We start from the raw sequence: 15,165 nt of genomic DNA on the forward strand, positions 1-15,165 counted from the left end.
TGCTGTCCTGTACTACTGGGAAAACTGTGAACTGCTGTGCTGCTAAGGAAACTGTACTGTTTGTCACTGGAGCCTGTTGCTTATAAGACTTAACTTGCACTGGCTGTGCTGCTTCTTATTAAATGCTACTGTTCTACCATTTATGAGAACTCTTGTCAAGTGTGTCTGGTCAGCAAGTGAAACAACCTATGTGTCTGTGCCTGAGGGATAATACCCCTGTGTGCCTGAGAGAAGCTGCAGCTCATGGTCTATGGTTACCCTGAGCAACGGTTCCCCCAGGATTCCAAAACATTCATGTAACCAGTCTCGCCCCTATATGAATCTAGTGGCTTGTGTGTAACATGATCCCTAATGGGTTAAACATTATTTTTCTTGCTTTTGTTATATTTTGATCGCATGACTCTATTAATGAAGAGAAGAACTCATGATATGATAAGTATACATATTCATTGCTAACATGCTTTGTAAATAGATTTCTGGTGATGATATAAAGACCCTGAGCTCTGGTGAAGCAGTCACACTGCCTGTGATACAAGATTGAATGATGGATTCCAGCACCTACAAGCGCTACCATGAAGATGACTTTGATTCCAGGCAACATTTGGAGAGTTACGCATCAGATAAACCTGATAGGATCTCTGAAGAGGATTCCTTGATATTTCCCATTGAAAATCTTACAAAAACTTTTACAGAGGGTATGTATCCTAATTGTTCTGTGTAGATGGTTTCATCTAAACAGATTTCGTAAGATCTCAGATGACATCCTATTGATAAGAATGAGCGCTGTGTGATGCTTAAAGAAGTTCTTCAGCATCATTGCTCCCAACTTTCACAGAAGGGTAAGAGGGACAAAACATGTTCGCTGTGGCAAATTTTTTATGCACCCCTAACCACATCCCTAGTCCCACCAATTTACCATTTATTTCTACCCTTATGGGAAGAGATATCGGGGACATTGTGGCTGCAAAGGACATTCAGCAGACCGCCCCGGACAGCGGGACTTAGACCCAAATCTGGGGCTATTTTGCTGCTTCTGGGGCGGTTGGGAGCTATTGATTTACTTTTATTGTTAATTCGTTAATATTTGTAGCAGCCGTTCATTTTTACGTAAGTTTCACTATATTAGGATTCTCTTGTCTATGAGACGAGCAGTAGTTTGTTTTAAATGGGTATTCCCGTCTCCAAGATCCTATCCCAATATGTAGTAGGTGTAATAATAATATTAACAAATACCTCCAATTAGAAATGTAGTATATTTTTTCTGATTCGCTATCTCTTTCCTCATGTGCAGGCAATACAGGACCTTAGGTATCCATGGTTATGTCGACTGATAAAGTCACAGGTAGTTAGCTAGTTACTAATGGTCATAACCATGGATACCTAAGGTCCTGCAATGCCTGCAATGAGGTAAGAGAATAGCGAATCAAAAATACTATACTATATTTCTAATTGGAGATATTTGCTAATATTATTATTATTACACCTACTACATATTGGGATAGGATCTTGGAGATGGGAATACTCCTTTGAGTGCAATTTTACAAAATATGGTTGAGTGCTGCTTTTTTTTTTTTTTTGCTGCTTTTCATCTACATGTGCAGTAACAGATACTATGCAATAACAATCTTCTCTGGTTTATGCTGTTGTTTCCCATTTATGCAGTTTTGGTGCAGATTTGATGCAGCTTTTAATGTCTTTTTTTATAGTACAGAAAAGTCTTCTGCACTTAAAAAGCATTTGTGTTTTTTTCAGACTTCCCATAGAAGCCTATAGAGAAAAAAAACACCAAAGCTGCACAGTTGAGCAGCGTCTTTAGATGCACAGTGGGTATGCGTTTTTATGGAATCACATCCACTTTGCTTTGATAGTTAAAGGCAGCAGATTACCTGCATAAAATGCAGAAACAGTTATGTTAAGTGCAGAATCAAAGCTTTTCTGTACTATAAAAAAGTATTAAAAATTCTGTGTCAATTCTGCACCAAAAGTCAATCAAATAAATGGGAAAAGGCACAAAAAATTGCAGCAGAAAGAAACACAATAATCCAAGAAGATTGTTGTTGTGTAGTTTGGTCCAGACACCTACAAAAAATGTGGAGAGTAAAAGCAGCAGAAAAAATGCAGCATTTATGCCACATGTGAACACAGTCTTAATATTAGATTTTTAATACATTTTCAATAATAATGCTCCCCCACAAAAAGTAATAATGACCTCTGGAGCAAGCACCTCAAAAGTAATAATCACTGCTGTGTGTTCCTTTAATGGTTGCAATGCTTTGAGTGTCCTATAATGTAATAATGCCTCTTAAGTGCCCACTTAACATTTATTATTGTCACTTGAGTGGCAATTAATAATACCTCAAATGCTTCAAGACAATAATAACCCTGAGTTCCTCCATATACTAAAATAATACTCTGAGTTCATGTATATATAAATATAATGTCCACTGAGCCCCCACACAAACAGTAATAATGACCATTGAGTCCCTCCACATATACTATGAATGAGACCCTGAGACCCCTCACAAAAAAAGTAATAGTGCACTGGAAAAGTGTAAAACAAAAATAAAGTAACAGAAACAAAAAAATACAAATAAATACAGCCCCCATCCCTAAATGTTGTTCTTCTTTATAGGCACATTGCGTAACATCCCTGACGGCATGCTTGCATGGCTTACCAACTCCCACCATGCAGGACCGCAATCTTACCTATCAGGCCAGGCTGCACACTTTTCTCCAGTTCCTGCTGTTTGCATGTCTCTTGTCTGCTGGCTTAGGGTGGCGGCGCTGTTGCTTCCTGATTCTTAAAGCTACAGTGTGCGCAGTCCTAATGCGTCCCCAGCCTATTGCTGTGAGTCACTGGATACTTAGACCCCCTCCACCCAGTAGGAGGTGCCTGAGCAACACTTTCTATCAGTGTGTTCCTTGCAACTGAGTTGCCAGGTCCTGTCCTGTATCTAGTGTGTTGCTGCCACCCTGGGGGCTGTATACCCAGGCCTGTTACCTGTACCTGTGACTTCTAGTCAGTTTCAGCCACCCTGGGGGCTGAATTCCCAGGCTCGTTCCTGTATCTTATTCCTGGTTCAGTTCCTGTTTGAATTGTGTCCAAGCCCATTACCTGTTTTTCTCTATGTCCGAACCTTCCCTTTTCCTGCCGTGTCAGGACCTGCGCCTGGCTCCAGCTCGTTGTCTCTGGGCTTCTGTTTGTGAGTTTTGTTTGCTCTCGCTACTTCATTATAGGTGCCTTGTGTTTATCTGGTTCTGTTTGTTCACCGCACCTGTGGTTTCGCTCTGCTCAGCTTGTTCACCGCACCTGCGGGTTTTGTTCTGCTCTGCTTGTTCACTGCACCTGCAGGTTTTGCTCTGCTCTGCTTGTCTACCACCGAATCTGTGGGTTTTGCTCTGTTTTGCTTGTCTACCGCATCTTCGGGTTTTGCTCTGCTCTGCTTGTCTACCGCAACTGCGGGTTTTGCTCTGCTCTGCTTGTTCACTGCACCTGCAGTTTTGCTGTGCTCTGCTTGTTCACTGCACCTGCAGTCTTGCTGTGCTCTGCTTGTTCACCGCAACTGCAGTTTTGCTCTGCTCTGCTTGTTCACCGCGCCTGAGGTTTCACTCTGCTTAGCTTGTTCACTGCACCTGCGGTTTTGCTCTGCTCAGCTTGTTCACCGCACCTGCGGTTTCACTCTGCTCTGCTTGTTCACCGCACCTGCGGTTTTGCTCTGCCTTGCTTGTTCACTGCACCTGCGGTTTTGCTCTGCTCTGCTTGTTCACCGCACCTGCGGTTTTGCTCTGCTCTGCTTGTTCACCGCACCTGTGGTTTTGCTCTGCTCTTCCTGTTCACCGCACCTGCGGTTTCGCTCTGCTTAGCTAGTTCACCACACCTGCAGTTTCACTCTGCTCAGCTTGTTCACCACACTTGCGGGTTTTGTTCTGCTCTGCTTGTTTACCGCACCTGCAGGTTTTGCTCTGCTCTGCTTGTTCACCGCGCCTGAGGTTTCACTCTGCTAAGCTTGTTCACCGCACCAGCGGTTTCACTCTGCTCTGCTTGTTCACCGCACCTGCGGTTTTGCTCTGCCTTGCTTGTTCACTGCACCTGCGGTTTTGCTCTGCTCTGCTTGTTCACCACAACTGCGGTTTTGCTCTGCTCTTCTTGTTTACCGCACCTGCGGTTTCGCTCTGCTCGGCTTGTGCACCGCACATGAGGTTTCGCTCTGCTTAGCTAGTTCACCGCACCTGCAGTTTCACTCTGCTCAGCTTGTTCACCACACCTGCGGGTTTTGTTCTGCTCTGCTTGTTTACCGCACCTGCAGGTTTTGCTCTGCTCTGCTTGTCTACCGCATCTGGGGGTTTTGCTCTGTTTTGCTTGTCTACCGCATCTGCGGGTTTTGCTCTGCTCTGCTTGTCTACTGCATCTGTGGGTTTTGCTCTGCTCTGCTTGTTCAGTGCACCTGCAGTTTTGCTCTGCTCTGCTTGTTCACCGCAACTGCAGTTTTTCTCTGCTCTGCTTGTTCACCGCACCTGCGGTTTTGCTCTGCTCTTCTTTTTCACTGCACCTGAGGTTTTGCTCTGCTTAGCTTGTTCATCGCACCTGCAGTTTCGCTCTTCTCAGCTTGTTCACCGCACCTGCGGGTTTTGTTCTGCTCTGCTTGTTTACCTCACCTGAGGGTTTTGTTCTGCTCTGCTTGTCACCGCATCTGCGGGTTTTTCTCTGCTCAGCTTGTTCACTGCACCTGCAGTTTTGCTCTGCTCTGCTTGTTCACCGCAACTGCGGTTTTGCTCTGCTCTGCTTGTTCACCGCGCCTGAGGTTTCGCTCTGCTTAGCTTGTTCACCGCACATATTGTATTGGCATAATCAGATTTGTGATGAGCGAATATGTTCGAAAAACGATCGCAAGTTTCAAAATTGGCCTAATATGGCACATTCGGATTCATGATCAGAAACATGAGCATTTTTTCTTAAAATCAGCAAAAATCTGTAAAATTCAGTGAAAAAGTGCGGAAATTATTGCGTTGCAACTAAAGAATTTTTAACACTTTGGCTAGCATAATGGTGGTGTTTGATGAGCGGGGGGATGTGTTTGATGAGGGGAGGGGCTGGGAAGAGCTCACAGGAGCTCAGAGCAGCGGCATGCTTGTTATTTTTTTTTTCTCCTAACTTTATGTTTGCAAATCGCGGCTGGTCAATCAGGGCGCAGGAAGCATCTACAATGTCCAGACACAAGGGCTTGTGCCATTGGCTACTGAAATCACGTGTCTCTCTCTATATAAAGAGCAGACAGGTTGTGTTATTCCCATTTTGATATTAAAGCTGGTAACAGAGGCTGCTGCTGACGGTGCTCCTGCACTGAGAGATTTTAGCTAGTTAGATAGACGGTTGCTTCTAAGTCAGATAGTTTAGGTAGCTAGTGTCCTGTGTGGTTGTGAAATCGACCTTCCAGCAGTTTTTTTTACTTGTACCATTACTGAGGTCCAGACAAAGACAGCAGGGCACATGTCATAGAACTCTGTTGTGCACTGCTTCTATTGTGCTCCATGCACGAGGATACCTTTAGAAATCTATTTTTTTCAGTTGCTAACATGATACAGCAAGCCATAGTAGCCCACCTTGTCATTTTGTGGGGGTGAAATTCAGCTGTGTGCAGACTGAGTAAAAAAAAAACATTTTTTTCAGTTGCTAACAAGAGTAAGAACATATTTTTTTACTGTGAGAAACGTCATACAGTATGCCATATGTCACCTTGTCATTTTATGGTGTTAAAATTCAGCTGTGTGCATACTGAGTAAAAAAAAAACAATTTTTTTCAGTTGCTAACAAGACTAAAATTTTTTTTTTTCTGTGAAAAATGTGATACAGTACACCATATGTCACTTTGTCAATTTGTGGCGCTGAAATTAAGCTGTATGCAGAGTAAAAAAAATATTTTTTTTCTGTGATAATCATGATTCAGCAGGCTAGATCTGAGTTTGAAATTGTTTGAAGAATATCTTGTCATATCGGCAACGAGCACGGCATCCTTAACCACAACTGTGGCAGTGACCATCATCGGTCACTGGTCTGCTGCTCGCAGAGGCGGCAAAGGTTGCCTAGTCAGGGCCTTTTTCGATATAGCAAAGGATGAGCCAACTCAGGTTATCTGCTAACTTTGCAAGAAAACACTCAGTAGAGGGAAAAAGAGCAATAATTTGACAACTACATTTATGAACCTTCGCGTGCATAATCAACATGCTTTACACTAGAAATCTCACTGCGATAAAATGCGGACCAGCGGACCTCAACAACCATCAGCCACCCCATCAACCGCATCTGCTGCTTCTTCCTCCTCCTCTGTTACCATGTCAAGTATTGTCAAGCAGTTATCTGACCAAAGAACCTTCGGTTGTTTACATGCTCCAGTCAGGCTGAGTGAGAGCCCGTCAGCTGTAATGGAAGCGGACATATCTGCTGTTTTTGACCTATCTCAGAGAACGAGCACACCACAACTTTATCAATCCATTGTAACATCTCTACCTCAAAGCACCACCGAAAAGTGTGAGCTGTTGTTGAACAGGCTGCCATTGCTTATGGAACAAACTGCATTAGAGGACTTCCTGGAAGAAATTACAGCCGGAGTAGATGCGGTTTCCCTCTATGCCAGTCCTTTGATCGAGCTAAAGAATATGACTGTGGTGAAATACAACTCTCCCTGAGAAGCAGTGTCAGACTGAAAAACATTGGGCCCACCTGAGGATTTGATTCTGAAGGACCACCTTTCTCCCCTACTCAAGAGCCCAATAGCAGCTGCAAGATTTGCAATATGAACTTTCATGAAGGAGAAGCCAAGGCCCACCAGAGGATTCTCCAGTTCTCTGGTGGGCTCGTCCAACCCTGCCGAAAAGCAGCTCTGGCTAAGAAAAGTCTGTGTGACGATTCCCGGACACTCTTTGGCTGCTTTTTTACTGTGGATAGGCTCCAGCAATCTATAAGAGTTAAGATCTGCAATCTGGTACCTTGGCAAACCCCAATTCTAACAATAATAATAACCTTTTTTTTTATATAGCACCAACATATTCCGCAGCACTTTACAATTCGGACAATTTATAGACATTGTCGGCACTGTACCCATTGGGGCTCACAATCTACATTCCCTATCAGTACATTTTTGGAGTGTGGAAGGGAACTGGAGAACCCGGGGGAAACCCACGCAAGCAAGAGTAGAGCATACAAACTCCTTGCAGATGTTGTCTTTGGAGGGATTTGAACCCAGGACCCCAGTGCTGCAAAGCTACACTACTAACCACTGAGCCACTGTGCTGCTTTCTCTGTTTTCCCTCTGATATCTAACAAACAGGTCATGATGGAGCAACTTGCACCTACTGCCACTCAGTGTGGTCAGCTCCTTTGTGAGAAACTAATTGTCATGGGTGTGTCAGAAGTGACAGACAGTCGACCTGCAGTTGTTTGAAGGAGATCTCTACATTTGTCATTACAGACAACTTCTTAGAGGCTGTCTCTAGGACCCAGAGGCAACCTTCCTCTGGCTAATTAACACCCTGGCCTGGGTGTATAAATACCTGTTGAGTGTCAGAGGGAGGTGCAGGCGATATTCATTACTCCTAGTGAAGGCTTGAGCAAGAGCAGTACTTCATCCTCTCTGGTGCTAGAGAACGTGTATGCTTTTGTCTGGAGTCATCTAAGGCTAAGCAATTTTCCCTTGTTTGTCCTCCCTTGTTGTCTTTAGTGTTCAGTGGGGATTGACTTGCACTCATCCCCTTCCTTCCCTAGCCAAGACCAAACGCCAGGGAAAACAAAGCGAGGTGCGGGTGTGGCGATTGGTGAAGAACCAATATAGGGACGTTAGAGGAGACAGGGTGACATTCTATCAGCCTAGGGGGTCTACACTCCCCCCTTTCCCTAGAGTCTTGGCTTCCTTTCCCTCTTCCCTTTATGTTGCATTTTCGCACACCTCCCATGACATTATCCCCAGCCAAGCACATTTTGAAAAGGAAAAAACTGACACTTTTTTTTTTTTCTTTCTGTCTGTTTTTGGGCATGGACCTTTTTTTTCCTTTCTCCCTTGGTATGGGTTCAGTTGCAGAACTCACAGAGTGGCTGCGCAGTCTGTCTCTGGAGGTGAATGAACTTCGCTGTGAGGTTCAGCAGCAGCATCAGCGGCTACAGGTCACCAATGTGGGGGTCTCAGCAGGTAGGCCTGTCCAGCCTGAGTCCAAGGTTGCCCAACCAGACAGGTTTTCAGGAGGTGGGGACAAGTTTTTTGTTTTCAAGGAGGCCTGCAAACTGCATTTTGAACTTCGTCCTTACTCCTCCAGAAATGAGGAGAAACGGGTTGGAATTGTGATTGCTCTACTGCAGGGAGATCTTCAGTCGTGGGCGTTTTTTTTTACCGCAGTACTCGGTTTGTCTCCAGTCTGTGGAGGGGTTTTTCGGGGGTCTGGCCCTCATCTATGATAACCCTGACCGAGTCCCCTTCAGCAGGGGAATCAGTCAGTGGAGACGTAAAGTTCGGAATTCCATAAATGAGCAGCAGATTCCTAATGGAATGACTTAGCCCTTAGAAGTCAATTTTATAAGGGACTTACTGAAAGTTTGAAAGATGCCTTGGCAGTATATGAAACCCCTCAGTCCATGGAGGCTGCCATGTCGTTAGCCATACGTCTTGATAGACGCCTTCGTGATAGACAGATGAGACCACCTTCTCGGGGTTGTGTACCTCTGCTGGGGGAGTGGTCTGGGGGTGAACCAGTACTGGGGGAGGAGGAGGAACCCTTGCAGTTGGGGGTGTCTCTGCATCATACATCTCCCCGGAGATTCGCAAGAAAAAAGGCATATTTTTTTTGTGGGAAAAAGGGACCTGTCCTTCAATTCCTAAACAAAAGGAGACTCGATTTGACTCTTGGTATTCAGGAATTGGATAAACAAAGGGTGCATTTATTGACAACCTGCAGTTCCCGCTTTGTCCTGACAGCAGAGGTGGTGCTAGAGAGAAAAAACGAAAAAATTTCTGTGTTTGTTGACAGTGGAGCCGGAGTCAGCATGGTTGATGCAGAGTTTGTAAAAACTCATGGTCTTGCTTGCTATACTTTAGCTAAACCTATTTCCATCTTTGCCATCGACTTGGCACAACTTGCACAGAAAGCATTTACTCAGATTGTTCATAATGTAAAACTGGGGATGGGGTCAGTTCATTGTGAAATAATCCTTTGCTATGTCCTGGACAATCTTCCCACACCGATTGTTTTGTGTATTCCTTGGCTTGTTAAACATAATCAATTGGTGGATTGGCAAGCCAGGGAGAATATTGAATGGGGAGATTACTGCCATGAGAACTGTTTAGATATTTCCCTTGCTACTGTCTCTATGACATGGAAAAAAAACAAAGACTGAAATACAATACACAAATACCCTGCAGTAAATAAATAAGTCACAATAGTGCATGAAAATAATAAAGGGTACTCAGTTAATATAATTTTGATCAAAATAATGCAAAAGCCATCCCGCCTCGTCTCGGCAATCCTTATGGGACAGTCCTAACCCTAATATTTAAAACCTTACCGTTTGTCAAGTGGCATATATGTGGATAAGGGCAGAGAGACTGAACCAAAACAGTGGACACAGGCTTTCGCATTATTTTGATAAAAATTATGTTAACTAAGTACCCTCTATTATTTTCATTCACTATTGCGATTTATTTATTTACTGCAGGGTATTTATGTATTGTATTCCTGTCTTTGTTTTTTTTCTGTTTAGTGGCCATGTGTGAACATGCTCTTTCATGCTGCATGCACACCAATTTACATTCCAGTTCAGGTCTCTTGTTTTTTTCTGTCTCGACGGAAATACAGAATTATCTGCTTTTCTGTCTGATTTAGAGGACGTTTTTTCAGAGAGTGGGTGTCAGAAATTATGTTCTCATCGTGCTTATGACTGTCCAATTAACCTGTCACCCAGAGCTAAACTACCGAAGTCCAGACTGTATAATCTTTCTGGCCCTGAGAGACAAGCTATGAAGGATGTCATTGCGGAGAGTCTGGAGAAGGGACATATCAGACCCTCATCTTCGTCCATGGCGGCAGGGTTCTTCTTTGTGAAGAAAAAAGATGGCGGTCTATGTCCCTGTTTAGATTTCGAGGAATTAAATCAAATTACCATCCGTGATCCATACCTTCTTCCTCTGATTCCTAATTTGTTTAGCCAGGTTGTAGGAGCTAAGTCATTCTGCAAGTTGGATTCAAGGGGAGCCTACAATATGGTTAGAATCAGAGAAGCAGACGAATGAAAAACAGCATTCAATACCCCGGAAGGGCATTTCGAGAGTCTGGTTATGCCTCTTGGTTTGACCAATGCACCTGCGGTATTCAACCACTTCATAAATTATATTTTCCATCATTTGGTAGGGAGGCTTGTGGTGGTCTATCTGGATGATATTTTGGTTTACTCACCTGATTTTGAGACACATCAGGGGCATGTTAAGCAGGTGATCCAGATATTAAGGGATAACAAACTTTATGCCAAACTGGAAAAATGTGTTTTCGCTGTTCAGGAAGTTCAGTTTTTGGGGTACTTGTTGTCATCTTTGGGTTTTCAGATGGATCCAGAGAAGATCCATGCAGTCCTTGATTGGGAACGTCCCGAGAACCTGAAGGCTCTACAACATTTTCTGGGTTTTGCTAATTTTTACCGGAAATTCATCCAAAATTACATCTGCAATTGTGAAACTCCTTATTTACATGACTAAGAAGGGGTCTGATTTTTCAAAATGGTCGGATGCCTCCCTCCAGGCTTTTTCTTCCATAAAGAATCATTTTGCCACTACACCTATACTCAGTCAACCCAATGTTTCCCAATCCTTTATTGTGGAGGTTGATACGTCAGATGTCGGCTTGGGGCTGTGTTGTCTTAGGGTCCGTCCCTGGTAAATGGCATCCATGTGCTTTTTTTTTCTAAAAAATTGTCTTTGACTAAAAGAAATTATGATGTGGGTAATAGGGTACTTTTGGTGATCAAATTGGAGTTCAAAGAATAGAGACATTGGTTGGAGGGAGCTGTCCATCTTATTACTGTTATTACTGACCATAAGAACCTGTCATATCTCCAGTCAGCTTAACGTCTCAACTAGTGATGAGAAAACGTGCTCGCCACTGCTCCATACTCTCCCGATCATCACGGTGCTCGGCGTTCGGCCAGTATTTCCGGATTGCTTGTGAGGGAACTCGGGTTCCCGCCCTGCATGTTTGACGCTCTTTAGATAGCCAATGAACATGCAGGGATTGCTTGCCATGCACTGTAATGTTGTAGCCATGTTGGTTGAGGGAATTACAGTGATTGGCTGGCCACACAGCGTAATCTGGTCTATATAAGACCTGGTGCAGCTATGTTCGTCACAGTCTATGTGACATGCAGAAGTAGTGCTGTTGCTTTAAAAGCATTCAGCAACTATTAGGAGTAACACAAGCACAGGCAACAGGAAGTGTTGTGCTCCAGAAGCATCCAGCAACTAGAGGGGTTAACACAGTCACAGGAGAGGGGGAATGTTTTAGCAGAGCCCCAGGGAGATTGTGGGGAAGTTGTTTACTGTCTGGCCAGATCCGAAGAGAAAGGTGGCTTATGATCTGTATCTCACAGAAGGCAAGGCAACAGAATTCAGGTCTAGAGGGAAGATAGTCAAAGGTCAGTTAGACACCCTGAGCTAACAGTGTGGAGTATTATCAGCCAGGAAGAAAAGGACTGGAAGGAAGCTTGTCATAGAGATCATCTCCTTCATCACACCCTTCTCCCCTCCATCTCCATGAAGGATAAAGAATGCTGTGTACTATTGAGTTCTTGTGAAGGAAAAGCCTGTGGTTGTGTATGCATTAAAACTGTGCTGTACTGTGCTACCGGATAATAGACTGTGTACTGCTGTGCTGTAAAGGAGACTGTAATGTTATTACTGGAGCCTGTTGTTCAAAGAGATATTTGCATTGCACTTGCCATGCCTCATTAAATGGTACTGTTCTACCGTATATGAAGACTCTTGTCAGATGTGTCTGGTCAGCAACTGAATCTATCATGTGCCTGAGAGAAGCTACAGCTTATAGTCGCCCTGAGTAAAGGTTCCCCTGGGATTCCAATGAATTAATGTAACCAGTCTCACCCCTATCTAAACTTAGGCAGTGTGGGTGTAACATCTACCCCGGAAACAGGCAGAGAAGGGAGAGATGTTGCTGAACTAACAGTCCTTCTGAGGTCTAATCCAGCTGCATATATTAAGTGGAGATAGCAGGAGTTAGGCAGGCAGGCAGTGTATGTGGCAGACTACAGTTCATATAGTGTAAGAGGGTCCATTTAATGTCCTGCTGCTGCTGTAATAATTACAGATATTTGTAAACATAGCCCCTGATATCAGGAGCCAGGGCAATTTTTTTTATCTTAATACTGATTATTTGCTTAAAAAGCAATCCAGAGTACACCATTTTTCTGCTCCATTTGCTCGTTAGTACTGCAGAATACAGCCAGATCTGTTCCGTATTTCAGCAATAAAAATACAGAAATTTGAACTGAACGTGGAAAATATTGGCCTCCTTTTCCATTCTGTTGCAGTGTGTCAGTCAAGCTATTCACACTAGGTCTCTGTGAAGAATAATATTAGTAAATTACAGGCCTGCTATTTAAAAAGGAAGTTCTCTGTCAGACATATCACATATAACAGCATTCCAAAATCAACCATTTCTGTCTTCCATTGCATTGCAGTGTGTCAGTCAAGCTATTCACACTAGGTCTTTGTAAAGAATAATATTAGTAAATTACAGGCCTGCTATTTAAAACCATAATTCTTTGTCAGACCTATCACATATAACTGTGTTCCAAAATCAGCCATTTCTCGTGAATGTGGAAAATATTGTACTCCATTTAAAATGGGCAAGGTGCGTGTCAAGGGACGCGGAAGTGGAAGTGGTGATGGTACATGCAGAGGCCGAGGACGTGGCCGTGGGCAATCTGAAATTGTGCCACAACAAAAACTCACATCTGGTCGCTCTACCTTCCTGTCTCAATTACTAGCTGACCGCAGCACAGCACTATTGAACCGAGAGCAGTGTCAAAAGGTTGTTGGTTGGATAGCAGATAATGCTTCCAATCACTTTGCCACCACCACCACCCTGGTCTTCTACACGGACAAGTCTCAGTAGCCGTGAGTCTAGACCGCATATTCCTCACCCAGATCCTTCTTCGTCCCACCATGCCAAGTGCCGGGATACAACTGATCCCAAACTTAGACACTCGTAGTGCTGTTCACTTTACCATTTGTACATTAGGACCTCTTGACCTGCCAGCTTCAAGCGACTCAAGAGGAGAATGCCCAAATATTGGAGCAGCCACGGTCACTCGAAGGCAACGGTGGGAAACTAGCATCCACTAGGTGGATGATGATGAGACACAATTGCCAGAAAGTCAAGAGGAGGACCAGGGTGCAGACGAGGAAGACGAAGTGGTGGATGATATAGTAACTGACCCAACTTGGCAGGGGGACATGCAGAGCGAGGACAGCAGCACACAGGGGGAGGGAGGCATAGCACCACAAGAGGAAGAAAGAAGCAGTGTGGTGGCCACAGACAGAATGTGAAAAAACCATAACGCCAACACGACAGAAGTTGCCAGTACAACTGTTAGGTCTTCATGAGTCTGGTTGTTTTTTAAAGACTCTGCAGATAACCCCAGAAAGGCCATTTGCATCACCTTCAAGGCCAGCATCAGCAGTGGTAGCGTGCATGCCAATCCCCTGTTCATGGTGCATGCGAAGATGCCTCCGGCACTGCACTTGTCGTTGAACACTCTCAACTAGCACCATCAGCAACCACGTGTCCACGTACTTTTTCCCAGCACAGCGTTCAGTTGTCCATACTGGAGTCCTGGGAACACAGGCGCAAATACGCAGCCAACACCCCTCAGGCCGCACTACTAAATTCACACGTTTCGCAAATGCTTGGGCTGGAAATGTTGTCTTTTAGGTTCATGAAGATGGAAGCTTTCCGCAATCTGATGGCGGCGGCCGTCCCTCAGTACTTGGTCTCCAGTCTCCACTATTTCTACAGGTGTGCAGTCCCCACATTACACGAGCACGTGTCCCATAACATTAGCCGTGCCCTCAACAACGCATTTACTGGGAAAGTCCACCTAACCATGGACACTTGGACAAGTGCTTGTGGGCAGGGACGGCACATCTCACTGCTGGCACACTGGGTTAATATAGTGGAAGCCGGGACCAAGTCGAACCTTGGAATGGAACATGTCCTTCTGACGCCAAGGTTTGCAGGCCCTTGGTCAATCAGGGTTACCCCCACATTCTACAGCTCCTGCATCTCCTCCTCCTCCTCAACCTCCATCTCCAAAATGGCCACATCAGTTGCAAGCTGGAATCACTGCAGCACTGCCTCGGCCAATCGGCAACAGGCTGTGCTGAAGCTAATATGCTTAGGTGACAAACCGCACAATGCTGAAGAGTTGTGGACAGTTCTGAAAGATCAGGCAGATCTGTGGCTGACACCACTGACCCTACAGCCAGGCATGGTCGTGTGTGACAATGGTCGAAACCTGGTGGCAGCTCTGAGGCGAGGCGAGCTCACACACGTACCATGCCTGGCCCATGTGCTTAACCTCATGGTTCAGTGGTTTCTCAAAACCTACCCAAATCAACCGGATCTTCTTGTCAAGGTACACCACCTGTGTGCCCATTTTAGAAAGTCAGCTACAGCTTCCACCGCCCTTGTCGTGCTTCAGCAGCGTTTGAAGCTTCCAGCTCACCGACTGATCTGTGATGTCCTCACGCGTTGGAACTCTACATTGCAGATTTTGGAAAGGATTTGTGAACAAAAGAGGGCAGTTGTTGAGTACCAGCATCAACAAGGCTGTCAGTATTCAAGTCAGACTCCACACATAAAACCTCAGGAGTGGACATGGATGTCAGTGTCAGATGGTGAGTGTTGATGATGCCATAATTAGCATCACCATCCCACTTCTCTGTCTTCCAAAACGCTCTTTGCTCACAATTAAAGAGGATGCATTGCAGGCGGAGCACGATGAGATGGAGCAAGGAACCATACAGCATAATTACACACAGACCAGCTTCATCTCATCCCAATGTGAACTGGGTGACAATGAGGAAGAGGAGGTGGAGGAAGAACAGGAGCTAGTTT

General features: G+C 44.7%; 1 protein-coding gene across 1 annotated transcript in view; it reads left to right on the top strand.

Moving 5' to 3' along the window:
- Nucleotides 1-476: 476 nt before the first annotated feature.
- LOC141172733 (nicotinamide N-methyltransferase-like) overlaps nt 477-15,165 on the top strand; it is a 90,105-nt gene continuing 75,416 nt past the window's right edge. The window contains exon 1 of the mRNA XM_073657204.1: nt 477-695. Within this exon, the coding sequence (XP_073513305.1) occupies nt 542-695 (154 nt within the window). The 5' untranslated portion in view covers nt 477-541. The remainder of the gene's footprint in view (nt 696-15,165) is intronic.

The sequence above is a fragment of the Phyllobates terribilis genome, unplaced genomic scaffold (assembly GCF_046119375.1).
Source record: "Phyllobates terribilis strain yellow unplaced genomic scaffold, ASM4611937v1 Scaffold_12__6_contigs__length_324123572, whole genome shotgun sequence".
Lineage (NCBI taxonomy): Eukaryota > Metazoa > Chordata > Amphibia > Anura > Dendrobatidae > Phyllobates > Phyllobates terribilis.